The sequence below is a fragment of the Bos javanicus genome, chromosome 7, assembly GCF_032452875.1.
Source record: "Bos javanicus breed banteng chromosome 7, ARS-OSU_banteng_1.0, whole genome shotgun sequence".
Taxonomy (NCBI): Eukaryota; Metazoa; Chordata; class Mammalia; order Artiodactyla; family Bovidae; genus Bos; species Bos javanicus.
The window spans coordinates 67139192-67153349 of record NC_083874.1 but is presented as its reverse complement, the minus strand read 5'-3'; the positions used below and the strand labels follow the sequence as shown (position 1 = coordinate 67153349).

Sequence of the window (14158 nt, the reverse complement as noted above, 5' to 3'; positions counted from 1 at the left end):
TGCATTGAACCTGGACTGGCACTTTCCTTCTTTTCTTTCTTTCTGGTGAGGATGGGGGCTACTCACTCCATGTAGCCATTAACTTATGTGAAATGTAGCTCACGTGACTCAGGAACTGAATTTTTCCTGTGACTTAATTTTAATACCATATTGGACAATGCATTTTGAGACAAAGTATTTACGAAGCCATTCTGAGGTTAGAGATTCTAACTAGTGACACAAACAGTCCAAGTGACCTGAAACTTCATATTCACTGCTGTGTCTCTTTCTTGTTGCTATTTAGTCCCGCAGTCGTGTCCGACTCTTTTGTGACCCCATGGACTGCAGCCCACCAGGCTCCTCTGTTCATGAGATTTTCTGGGGAAGATTACTGGAGTGAGTTGCCAGTTCCTCCTCCAGGGGATCTTCCTGATCTAGGGATCGAACTCACGTCTCCATATCTCCTGCATTGCAGGTGAATTCTTTACCACCGAGCCACTGGGGAAGCTCTGTGGAAGGACTGGTCTTTGAGTTCACAGTGGTAAAATGCGTCTTGGGATTCAGAACTTCTCTCCTATGATTGCTTAATGCCTCAGTAAGAGTGGAGAGATCTCCATAATGTGGTTGCAATTTCTGATTTCTGAGAGTCATTCAGAGTTCACAGCTGCATGACCAAAAAAGAACTAAAAATTCCTTCTGTGAGCAGCTATATGTGATGGAAGAAGACAGAAATTCAGAGAGATTTTTCTGACATTCTTTTTCTCAATTCTAGAATCACAAATAAAGTGAATTTTGAGTGTATGAAGATGATAATAAGTGGGAAAGGTCAGAAATATTATCCAAATAATAAGTTAATGTTGCACAGTGATTTGTTTATAATTGGAACTCAAGTTTCCCAGTTTGACCTCCCAAGAGTATCTATAATTTGCATCCTGTTGAACTTGACTAGCATCAGCGCCTGCTCGCCTCTTTCCCCACCCACTCCTCTCTCCAGAGGCCTGGCCTCTCAGCACTGGAAGGAACTACACTATCCGAGGTGACCTGCGTTTAACATCCCTGCATCCAGGCTACAGTCACAGTGACTTCTCTGCTTTCAACACCATTCAAAACGTCCTTTATCCTTTAAGCCTCAACCTAAGGAGCCTTCCAGGGCCTTCTACCTTTGACTAATTTCTTCTTTCACACTCCCTTAAAAAGTCTGTCACTTAGGGGAACTTATTAAAATTTCACATGTTTGTTTCTTCTTAGTAAATTATACTCTATTAAAGTACAGGATTTTCTTTATTATAATCTTTAATGACCAGAAAAACCACAGTGCTGTACCATATGCTGAAGAAATACCTATTGAACTGTAGCAAAAGCACCCAATAAATTGTACAAATTTGTAACAAGCTTGTTTTATAGCATTTCGCAGTAATTACAAGGACTAAAATCATCCTTGAGGATTTGCATTCTTGCAAAAGGTATAAAACACAGTAAGCTTCAAACTAAATAGGACATGACAGAGCCCTATTCCAGGACTTTCACGGAACAGAGTGGATTTTTGTCCTGTGTTTTTCTGCATTACAATGTTCATGCTACCTTAAAAATAACATTGTGGTCATTTTTCAGCTTGATGAATTTGAGCTAATGGATGAAAAAGTAACCTCCAGAGACAGAGCCCTGAGAGATGGAAACACAGTGTTCTCAATATAAAAAGCCTTTCCAAGCTCTCAAGTGACACTGGCATCAGAGCTGAAGCAATTGCTATTCACAATACATTCATTAACAATGTTAAGTGAAAGATACAACTAAAGCCAATAAAATCATTTTGTCCCATTTCCTGAGCAATTCTGTATATTAACTAGGATGATTTCTCCTGCTTCTTGTCTATTTCACACTCCTGACTTGTGTAATTAAAATGTAGCAGGTAGTTGATACACAGGAGGGAGTGTCTGTATTAAAAATACCTTTTCATAATCAAATTCAAGCACTCATCTCATTTATGGTCTGTCTACCTTAATAAATCAACTCTTACTTCATTTTAAAAGCCATATAAAGCTCTATTAACCCCCTTTACATACTAATTTAAAGTGACGGGCTATTCATAAATTTTTCACATTCATTTATTCAATAAATATTCTAAATATCTACTATATACTAAGCAAGTTGTTGAATGCTGTCACTATAAAGGTGAATGGTTAAGGTTACCGTCTCTGTAGGGGAAACAGGAAAATTAAATAATGCAGTACTGTCTGTCTTCCCACTGCAGGACACCAGGTACAGCAAAGACAAAAGAGTTGTCAGGTTTATCTGGGAGGACTTCTGAGAAAATCTGAGAAATCAGAGAAAAGCTTAAAAAGAGCGCTGTGTATGGAAGATCAAGTATAGGTGTGATTTTCAAGTGAATTTCTGACCTTATGGGAGGGAAGTCCTGGCCCAGCTGCTTGATGAGCAGGACTGACTGAATGATTCTACCCTCCCAGGCCACAGCTGATGGGGCATCTCATGTGGTCCATGCACAATAAACAAGTAGAACATGATGTATACAATCTGCTGAGCCAGTGCAGTTCCCTCTCTGGAACTTCATGTGGGTAACAGAAGGAGACTAGGTGGGGGAGAGGTGGGAGCAGAAGGGGAAAGTCATTACAGAGAAAAGATCAAAGGCACACACATGTTGAAGATGCCAGGAAGCAGGAAGCTTGGATAAACACAGGAGGTAACTGGTAGCCCCACAAATGTAGAGGGATCCTGGCCTGCCAACAAAAGCAAAAGTTTCAGGGCAATACCAAGGCCATGTGGTCCATTAAAATCAGAGGATGGGCATCCCCAACACTGCCGTTGGTTCTTAAGAGTACTCTGGGTCCCATGGCCATGAGACCCACCCACGCACCAGGACAGCCCCTGTCCTGTTCCCTCTGCAAGTGTATCCTCACTCCCCTCTGCTTGAGTTAGTTTGACTGGGTCATGGCTCCTCAACCCTTCTCCAAACAGATGATGTGTCAGTGTTCTGAGTTATGGAACTCACTGCCCATTCACTCTGGCTTTTACTGTTTCACACTGTGTCCAATTTACAAGTATTAGAATGCCTTCCTCTGACCCTCAGTGGATCTTTATCTTACTTTAGGGTAAATAAATCATGTTTTAGACATTGCACTGAACAAATTCAATTTGTCTTCATGAAAAATAGCACTTGGAAAATGGGCAGCATAGTGTACTGATTAAGAGTGCAGGCTCAAAAGCCAGACTCCTGTGACCCAATTTCAGCTTCAGCACTCACTGACTGTGTGACCTTGGACAAGTTATTGCACTTCTTGGAACCTCCTCGTCCCCATTTATAAAATATGCATGATAGTAGTGTCTACCTCATAGGAATTTTTATTAACATTATACAGGAACATTACAAAGTAAGTTCTGTTTTAGTTTTTATTAAACAAATGGACATTCTCTTCTTAATCATAGATACAATGGTTTGGACTTTGTAATTTTAATGAGTGGAAAAGAAAGAGAAGTTAGAGGATCTGTTAAACACTAGCATCAGATCAGATCAGATCAGATCAGTCGCTCAGTCGTGTCCGACTCTTTGCGACCCCATGAATCGCAGCATGCCAGGCCTCCCTGTCCATCACCAACTCCCGGAGTTCACTGAGACTCACGTCCATCGAATCAGTGATGCCATCCAGCCATCTCATCCTCTGTCGTCCCCTTCTCCTCCTGCCCCCAATCCCTCCCAGCATCAGAGTCTTTTCCAACGAGTCAACTCTTCACATGAGGTGGCCAAAACACTAGTATAGCTAGCTACAATTTATATAGGACATATTGTGTGCCCAGCATGGACCAGGTACTTGACATCCATCATCTCATACATGTGGTCTGTATAAAACACTCAAATGTGTTTGACAATTAACAAACACACATTGAAAGCTGACTGCATACCAGGCACTGGTCCATGGCTATAAATATGAATAGAATACAACCCCTGCTCCTGAGGAGTTCCCAGTATGGTTAGGATGCTAAAGCTGGGTCAGGCAACTTCATCATCTACTTTGGTTCAATCAACTGCAAGATGAGGATGTTTGAAGAGGTGGCTCAAGGTACCTATTTCATCTAATAATGATTTCACACTCACTGGAAATCAAACTTTTTAAGCTTTGCCACTAATAAGCACTTGTGCTAAATGACACTGTAGACAATCAGTACTGCAGTATTTTGGGAGGTCTTTGAGGCCAAGTTATTTGGATTGAGCTGCTGGAATACACTGGTAGAAGCAGCAGCCCTCTACAGAGAGAGATCTCACATGGTCGAGGCCAAGCTCCAAACACAAAACTGTAGTGTTCAAACAGGAAGATGCCTTGCAGTCCTAAAGGATACCTAGTTCACTGCTTTCATTTCTGTACTGAGCGCCAGAAGGAAAAGGTGATGTAGTTCATAGCCCACTAGGTGTCCCATTCCGTGACACTCATGCTAGGGATTTCTGCACTGCCCCACGATACATCACAGAGATGAATAAACCGTATTCCAGACTAAGACTGTTTGGATTCAAACCTCTACTCTGCCACTTTTTAGCTATGTGATCCCAAATCAAGTTATTGAGCTTCTCTCCTCCCTGTGAAGTTGGTATCATAATACCAATCCACATATACATTAAGTTAGATAAGTTGCAATGGCAGAGAGCCTGATGCAAAATGAGCCTTCAATAAATGATGATGATGATAATGGTAAACACTAACAAAAGGCATTTACTTTGGAACAAGCTCCTTTTCTAAGCACTTCACATTTATCACCTCATTCACTCTTCACAACAAACATATAAACAGGTAGGTATTGCTATTACTCCCAATATATGGCATTACAGAAAGGTTGAAAAATTTGTCAAAGTAGCAGAACTCATATGTGAGCATAGAGCATCTTTGTCCTGAGTCTGAGCCCCTAACCACTGCCCTGAGTGGGGTCTCCTATGATTTTCTGTTCCCAACATGAAATCTTCCTACAGGTCAGGTGCTAACTCAGACTGGTCTACACACCAACCTATGACACAGATAGCATTATTCAGTTTGCATTAAATATTTATATAAACATAAAAAGGGACTATAACAAAGGTGGAAGCAGTGAAGGGAGAGGTCATTGACTGTAGGATAAAGAGAACTGAGTTAAGGACTGAACACACAAAACTATCAGGAACTACTCCATGCAGGAAATGTCAGTGGATATCTTGGAAGCAAATTTGTGATCTGATGACACAGGGCGGGTAACAAAGGTAATGAACCACTTGAGCAGCTTCAGAGCTGTGTTGAAAAGCCAGGTCATTGCAGCAATTAGCTAGAGGAGGTGGACACGAATGAGCGGCTGAACTGAACTGACCTGAACTGAACCGACTGTATGTTGTGGTATAAAGGGGTAGGCTTTGAAGTCAAGCACCAGTTCTTTGACTACTAGCTGTTTCCTTTAGAAAGCCACTCAACTTTTCTGAGCTTTGGGTTTTATTTTACTAAAATGGAGATTGTAATACCCAATTCGTAGGGTTGTTTGGAAAATTAAACAAGATAATTTTTTTTACTGCCAAGCAGTGACTAGCACATATTAAGCACATGCTTAATAAATAATACTAGTTTCCTTGTAAAGCACAGTGTGTGATAAACTACGGGAGGTGAACCTATGGGTCTTTACAACATAGGTAAATTAAACACTCCTCCAAGTAGGGAAAACACTGGAAAAGAGTAGGAGACTGTAATTCTATCTTGATTAATAATGAACAGCAGAGTAATCTGCTAAAAGCAGAGAAAAAAATTAATTTTTATTCTGATTTACATCTGGGACAAATAAAACTTGGTTGGATGTTTGTCCAGATTGTTATAATGGAAGGACTCTTTCAGCATAACCCTTGGGGACAGCATAGAATGCAAATCTGACAACATAGAAAATTCTGGATGCCTGATATTGGATAAACTGCAGAGTCCTCGGAAACACTTGCAGATGACATCACTCTTGGTTTGTCAGTACTCAGAGGGTTTGATTAAGGTGTGAACTTTTCCAAATCCCAAATTACTAAACATTCCAGGTGTACCAAATAATCAGTCTTTCCTCTCGACAATCCTCACAGAAACTGCTTCATTCCTATCGCATTGGATTTCCTGTGTTCACGCACCCCACATTCACCAATGTAATATTGGTGAACACCTCATTCTTTCTCAAGATATTCACTGTCAGTAAATTATTATTTGTAGAATAGAATTATAATTCTAAAGGGATATGCATTATACCGTGATTTATGGAGAATATGTTTTTACCATCCAGGGAAAGACCAATTTTCTGACACTTAAGTTCTATTTGCTCAAAAGCATAACTGTTACAAAATTACACATTATGACTAGTAATAGCATTATTCTCACCTCAGTAAGTACTTGGTTTGGTAAATCTTTAAGAACTCTCAACTTTGGCAATCAATTTAGTTAACTACAGGAAATAGCCTATTTTATATAGATTATTACCTTAATATCAAATTGCTCCCCAAACTCACATAACATTCAGAGTGAATTGTCACTCAATATACATTTACATAGACATCTCACTATTGAGCCTGCCAGATAAAACATACTTGAGAAGCCAGATTTGTGTAATATCACGGTTATCTAGGTTTGAGTTCATATTCTCCACCACATTCACCCTCTAATCTTTCAGGTTCTATACATTAACTTCATGTCAAACTATGTCAATATAACAAAAACAGCCCCAAACAGGGAATGAGAGGGAAACATGAGTCTCAGCTAAATTTCAGTGGAAAGATAATGAATTCCATCTGGTTGTTCTTGTCCCACCATCCAACCATCTCACTATCAAGAACCTGGGGTATTCCAGAATTACCTTTCAATCCCTCAACAACTCATATCCAAACAGTAGCTGAGGTTGAGGTATGTCACTTCCATCTTTTAATGTCTTTTGAGCATTTATTCTTCATTCTACTGCCCTAGTTTCAGTCTTCTTCTATTTTATATTACAATATAGAATTTTTCTACTTTAAAGTTTTTGAAATATGAAATAAAAACATCACAGAATATGCATATTGACAAATGACAACTATGGTCCCTTGGACTTAAGGGCAGATTCATGACACCTTTTAGAGCCTTAAACTCTGAGACACTTTCTCCATTATATTGCATCCTTACATGAGCAGTATCTAGACTACAACTTGGATCATACCTCCCTCTCTCTCTCACCTAAAACACTTCTCTGATTTTTTTAAAATATAAAGTAAGTTCAAAAAAATGTTTACAGATTCTAATTCAGAAGTAGAACCTAATGTGCTCCAATATTCTAGAACATATTTTCTTAGACCCCTACAATACATTGGAAATTGACCTGTATCATCTTTGAAACTTAAAACTGCAATTCAGAAGCTTAATTTGCTGGTGCTTACTGCAAATATTAAAAAGTGAACCATTCTCCATCACTAAAACGTCTATAAATAACATACACTGGAAAGGGTGTGGAGAAAAGAGAACCCTCTTACACTGTGGGCAGGGATGTCAGTTGCTGCAGCCACTACAGAAAGCCCCTCAAAAACTAAAGATAGAGTTACCACAAGACCCCAAAATCCCACTCATAGACAAAAACATAATTTAAAAAGATACATGAGCCTTCATATTGAGAGCAGCACTACTCACAACAGGCAAGACATGAAAACAACCAAAATGTCCATCAAAAGATGAATGGATAAAGAAGATGTGGTAAAAATACACAGTGGAATACTACTCAACCATAAAAAGAATGAAATGCCTTTTGTAGCAACACAAATGTACTTAGAAATGATCACATTAGGTAAATCAGAAGGAGAAAGACAAATATCATATAATGTCTAAAATATGAAACAAATATGAATCTAAAATATGAAACAAATGAACTTCTCTGCAACAGGAACAGAGTCACAGACAGAGAATGGACTTGTGGTGCCTGGAGGTAGATAGGAGTGGGATGGCCTGGGAGTCGGGGATTGGCAGATACACTATCACATGTAAAACAGATAAACAACAAGGTCCTATTGTATAGCACAAGGAACTATATTCAATGTTATGATAAACCATAATGGAAAAGAATGTGAAAAAGAAAGCATACGTATGTATAACTCAATCATTTTGCTGTACAGCAGAAATTAACACAGCATTGTAAATCAACTATATTTCGATTTTAAAAGTGAGCCCTTTTGATGCACTAACACTGGTTTATGTAATCCTCATGAGCCAAGTGCCAAGAGCCCTTCTCATGAGTGATGAACAAAGGCCCACAGAAAAGAGATGCCACCCCTGCTATTATCAAAGTTCACGCTGCCTGGGAGACACACGTAAAAATGTTTATCTGGAGTGATCAGTAAAATAATAAATACACAAATGGAGCTACAGGAGTATCAGGGAGGAGTTGTACCAGGCAGAAAATGGAGAAAAGCAGCCCGAGGAGAAGAAATGGCCTGAGCAAAGGCAAGAAAGTTTACCTGTGCACAGGTGTGAGGGATTAAAAATAAACTCTCTAATTCAGGAAAGACAAATCTCCACTATTCTATTTTGGATTTTCACATGAAATCCTTACTTTTAATTATGTTATGGTTACATTTCCTTATCACACAAGAATTCTTTTATATTGCCAACATAATTACTTACTTTTGACATTACCAGGGGAAAAGAAAGCATTTTTAGGACTATGCTCTCACTAATGCAAGAATTTATTTATACTGTTATAATCTTTACAAAAGCTCTAGGGAAATACCTCAGAATAACTCCAAAAATCTTTTTGCCAAGATTTTCTTTTCATTTGAACTTCAACAAGCAAATGTCCAATCAGCTGCATGGCCCTAAGTACCAAGATCAAGAATTTCTTCAAGAAAGTATAAACACAAATTCTTTAAAAATAATAATAATAATAAAATAGCTATACTCTCTGATTCTATTCCTAAAAATTGAGGAAATGCTCCATTAACTACCAGGTGTAAATAGATACTGAAAATTCTTTAATGTTCTCCAAAGGCTAATTGAACACTGATGTTTCAAGCTTTACCTCATGAAAACTTTCTTAATTACTACTAAAATTAAAAAAAAAAAAAACAATAACAACACAAACTTACTACTTTGGTCTTTATCTCATCCTTCTCCCTACATTATTTACTCAAATTATTTATAAGTTACAGGCTATAGAAACACAGTTATCAAAATGTAGGGAAAGCTCACATGAGGATCACAAAAGAGAAACATCCCACAATTGGATTACTAGCCTCTGAAGAGTTGAGATTTAAAAGAAGTCAATCCTCACATGTAATCTGAACAGCAACACTTCCCCCCCACCCCCCCACCCCCGCCATCAAAACCACCGCTTGTAGGTTGTTTTTAATTTTACTACCATCACTTTCCACATTCTTTTTTCTTCCCCCATGCTTTCCCTTCCCCTCAAAAGAGCTAAAGAAAACTGTATGGTCTTACTTACAATTGTGAAGTTCATGACTTTGAGAATCCAGATGGTCATGGCCAAGTTCACCAGTATTAAAATCATCAGGAGGAGGACAAAGAAATACAGGCATCTTTTCCGCCAGCCATAAATCCCCACTTTGTATACCTGCGGCCCCTCAGAGCTAGGCATGGTGCCCCGGTGATGGGTGTACTGTTCCTGAGGCATCTGAAATAAATGAGCCGAGAGAAGCACTCACATTAAACTGCAAGGAGAAAGAGGGGGGAGGGGGAAGAATAGGAAAAAATCAACTTGAAGAGATATGGCTGACTGCTGTCCATATGTTTCTGCCTTCCTGACAAATCTAAAATCTGTATCCTCTGGACAAAAGTGGCTCCTCTGGATGCATGCATGAGCCCTCTCTTTTCATGCAGCCATCTCTCATCATGTGTTCTGAGACATCCACATACATATGGCGGGTGTAGAGGGACCCATAGGAATTCACTTTCCAAATGAGTCTTAGAATTTCGACATCTTTATGAGGGAGATACTCAAAGTCTTCAGGGTAAAACTGAGAATTCACCTGCAAAAGTAAATTAACCTCAACAGTTCATTGTGCTAATATACTACTGCTACTTGGGCTTCACTGGTGGATCAGACAGTAAAGAATCTGCCTGCAGTGAGGGAGACCCCCAGATTTGATCCCTGGGTCAGGAAGATCCCCTGCAATGGCAAACCACTCCAGTATTCTTGCCTGGAAAATCCCATTGACAGAGGAGACTGGTGGACTACAATCCACTGGGTCGCTAAGAGTCAGATGTGACTGAGCGACTAACGTTATGCTACTACTACTTAGGCAATTGATTTGGGGTAAAATGATCTCCAAAGAAATTATTCTGTATTGCCGGAAAGTCAGTGGCAAAATCAGTCCATGGGGTTTGAAAAGAGTCAGACATGACTGAAGCGACCTAGTACGGTGGCAAAAGTAACAAGTTTGATCCTGCCTTCCAGAGTTCAAAGAGGTGTGGATGTGCTCACTTGATTCAGGAATCCTCCAAAAGTGGTACCCTGTGTTTAAATGCCTCCCTTGACAGAGATCTCACTACCCTTTCAAGTAGTCCTTAGGAGTTAGATGATTCTAATTCTTATCAACACATTTATTTAATAAATATAAAAGAGTCTGAAAGTCAAATAAGGTATGAATATTCACTCCAGGAGCTTGCAGGCTAATGGGGAAAATGAACTAAACAGTGATTATAGCAGAGTGAGATAAATTAGGAAAAAAAAATCTGCCAATATTAAGTAATATACCAATCCCCTTTAAAGGAAGGAAGGTTTCTCCAACCCCTGCTGTTGACACAAATTATCTTTATACCAGCACTACTAATTAGGTACCAACACAAATCTAAGTAAACATTACTTCTATAAAATTCTCCAACCAAAACAAATTTTAAAATTAAATACAAACAAAATTATCAATGCATATCGTTCAAAATGGAAAATAACTGCCTACTGAGAAGAATGATGATCTGCAAAACTACACAGCATATTGTGGTAGCAAGAGCTTTAGCACAGCATCTTCTGAGAACAGATCCCTACTCTGCCATGAGCCATACGGCACAGCCCTACTGCTTTTCTCCATTCAAGTGGCTGCACGACTTTTATTTCGGTGTGTTTACTTCATTTGGTCCTCATGTAGGCATACTGTATTCTCTAGGAATAAGGCCTTTCTCCACTTATTTTCATCTTAGTCAATAGCAATTACATGAGCGATCAGTGGTGCCAAGGTGACCATGGTGACAGACAAACTGTAGACCCTAAAACCGTATCCTTGGTTATGAGGATCATCATCCTCTGGATGGTTCAGACTATACTTACTGTATGGTTTTTAGCTAATAATTAAAATGCACACATAAAATCTAAAAATCCCCCAGAGAACCCGTGGCCTTTATACACCAGGGGAATTCCATTTGAAAAGCCAAATGAATTCTTACTTAAGGTCTATTCAAATGTTCAGTGAAGACCTATACACATTTATGCCATTCTGAGTACTTATTTAGCACCAAAAATAGGTCTAATATGAGTATAAGTTTAAACCCATGTGTGTGGAATGAATAAGTAAAAAATAAATGAATGCGTGCATGATGAACAAATGCTGAATGTTTTTCCACCCACTATAAAATCTATTGCCATCTAGGGTTGTAAAAGTCCAAGGCAAACACAGGAGAAAGTTCTTACTTGGATCCTTGCAAATTTCCACTTCTGGCTCCCAAAGCCCTGAGTTCCCAACCAAGCAGTGAGTGTCGCATTATGAAAGTATCTCAATGGTATTACTCAGTCCCTTATAATTCTGCAAGTCAGGGGTATTTGAAACAACATGGGAACACAGCAATGTCATCTCTCACTGACCTTTTCACACACCAAGATCAATGAGAAGGGAAGAAAATGTCTTATAAGTCTGAAGGAAATTAGACCTTTCTTTTCCAAGGAATCATATTCCATAAATTAAACAAAATCTTAGAATCCTATTTGCAAGATCCTTTGATTCTAATCAACTAGCTTTATACATCAGCTAACTTAACACTAGAGAAGCTGACCCATTTATCTGCGGCTCCAGGGTTTGTCGGGGGTGGGGGGCAAGGACAAAAGTAGCTGTTTTGGACCCTTGTAGGTGTGAAGAACAATGAGAAATTCTTGACAAACCAGTGAACAGAAGCTAGTGAATACTGCCACCACACCCTGTGCCTTTTCTCTAACATTTGTCTCCAGCAATGGAGGGCATTATGTAACTTAGCTATCAAATGGAAATGAATATTCAATAAATATTTATGTAGCTGTGGATATGGACATCACACATGTGATTTTTTTGTCCATACACAGATTATTCGAACTTGACAGTTGCAGTGATTATCTCCACTTAGGGTTCACAATCCTGATGCCCATCAGAAGCACCTGTGGCACTTTTAAATCACCTACACTCAGATAATCACGATGGTGTGATCACTCACCTAGAGCCAGACATCCTGGAATGTGAAGTCAAGTGGGCCTTAGAAAGCATCACTACGAACAAAGCTGGTGGAGGTGATGGAATTCCAGTTGAGCTATTCCAAATCCTGAAAGATGATGCTGTGAAAGTGCTGCACGCAATATGCCAACAAATTTGGAAAACTCAGCAGTGGCCACAGGACTGAAAAAGGTCAGTTTTCATTCCAATCTCAAAGAAAGGCAATGCCAAAGAATGCTCAAACTACTGCACAATTGCACTCATCTCACACGCTAGTAAAGTAATGTTCAAAATTCTCTAAGCCAGGCTTCAGTAATATGTGAACCGTGAACTTCCTATTGTTCAAGCTGGTTTTAGAAAAGGCAGAAGAACCAGAGATCAAATTGCCAACATCCGCTGGATCATGGAAAAAGCAAGACAGTTCCAGAAAAACATCTATTTCTGCTTTATTGACTATGCCAAAACCTTTGACTGTGTGGATCACAATAAACTGTGGGAAATTCTGAAAGAAATGGGAATACCAGAACACCTTACCTGGCTCTTGAGAAATCTGTATGCAGGTCAGGAAGCAACAGTTAGAACTGGGCATGGAACAACAGACTGGTTCCAAATAGGAAAAGGAGTACGTCAAGGCTGTATATTGTCACCCTGCATATTTAACTTATATGCAGAGTACATCATGAGAAACGCTGGACTGGAAGACACACAAGCTGGAATCAAGACTGCCGGGAGAAATATCAATAACCTCAGATATGCAGATGACACCACCCTTACGGCAGAAAGTGAAGACGAACTCAAAAGCCTCTTGATGAAAGTGAAAGTGGAGAGTGAAAAAGTTGGCTTAAAGCTCAACATTCAGAAAACGAAGATCATGGCATCTGGTCCCACCACTTCATGGGAAATAGATGAGGAAACAGTGGAAACAGTGTGAGACTTCATTTTTCTGGGCTCCAAAATCACTGCAGATGGTGACTGCAGCCATGAAATTAAAAGACGTTTACTCCTTGGAAGGAAAGTTATGAGCAACCTAGATAGCATATTCAAAAGCATAGACATTACTTTGCCAACAAAGGTCCATCTAGTCAAGGCTATGGTTTTTCCTGCGGTCATGTATGTATGTGAAAGTTAGACTGTGAAGAAGGCTGAGCGCCGAAGAACTGATGCTTTTGAACTGTGGTATTGGAGAAGACTCTTGAGAGTCCCTTGGACTGCAAGGAGATCCAACCAGTCCATTCTGAAGGAGATCAGCCCTGGGATTTCTTTGGAAGGAATGATGCTAAAGCTGAAACTCCAGTACTTTGGCCAGCTGATGCAAAGAGTTGACTCATTAGAAAAGACTCTGATGCTGGGAGGGATTGGGGGCAGGAGGAGAAGGGGACGCCAGAGGATGAGATGGCTGGATGGCATCACTGACTCAATGGACGTGAGTCTGAGTGAACTCTGGGGGTTGGTGATGGACAGGGAGGCCTGGCGTGCTGCCATTCATGAGGTCTCAAAGAGTCGGACATGACTGAGCGACTGATCTGATCTGACACTCAGATTAACAAAATAATAATCACAAGGCTAAGACCCAGGCATTAGAATTTTTAAAAGTTCCCCAGATAATCCTTAAGTGTAGACAAGGTTACATACCACTGACCTAGAATAATGTCTCAACCCTGATTAAGCAGGAAAACCCCAAACAAACTTTTAACAGATACAAAAGCAAATTATGAGAATTGGAACAATGGAATTGGAATGACTGGTCATTCCAGGCATTTGGGACAATTT

The 14158-nt window shown here is 39.6% G+C and overlaps 1 protein-coding gene across 5 annotated transcripts in view; it reads right to left on the bottom strand.

The window, feature by feature from the left end:
• SGCD (sarcoglycan delta) overlaps positions 1-14158 on the bottom strand; it is a 1108732-nt gene that overhangs the window by 409493 nt on the left and 685081 nt on the right. For all 5 annotated transcript variants that reach the window (XM_061424150.1, XM_061424148.1, XM_061424147.1 and 2 more), the window contains one exon: positions 9424-9612. In XM_061424150.1, coding sequence (XP_061280134.1) covers positions 9424-9612 — 189 coding nt within the window. The remainder of the gene's footprint in view (positions 1-9423; positions 9613-14158) is intronic.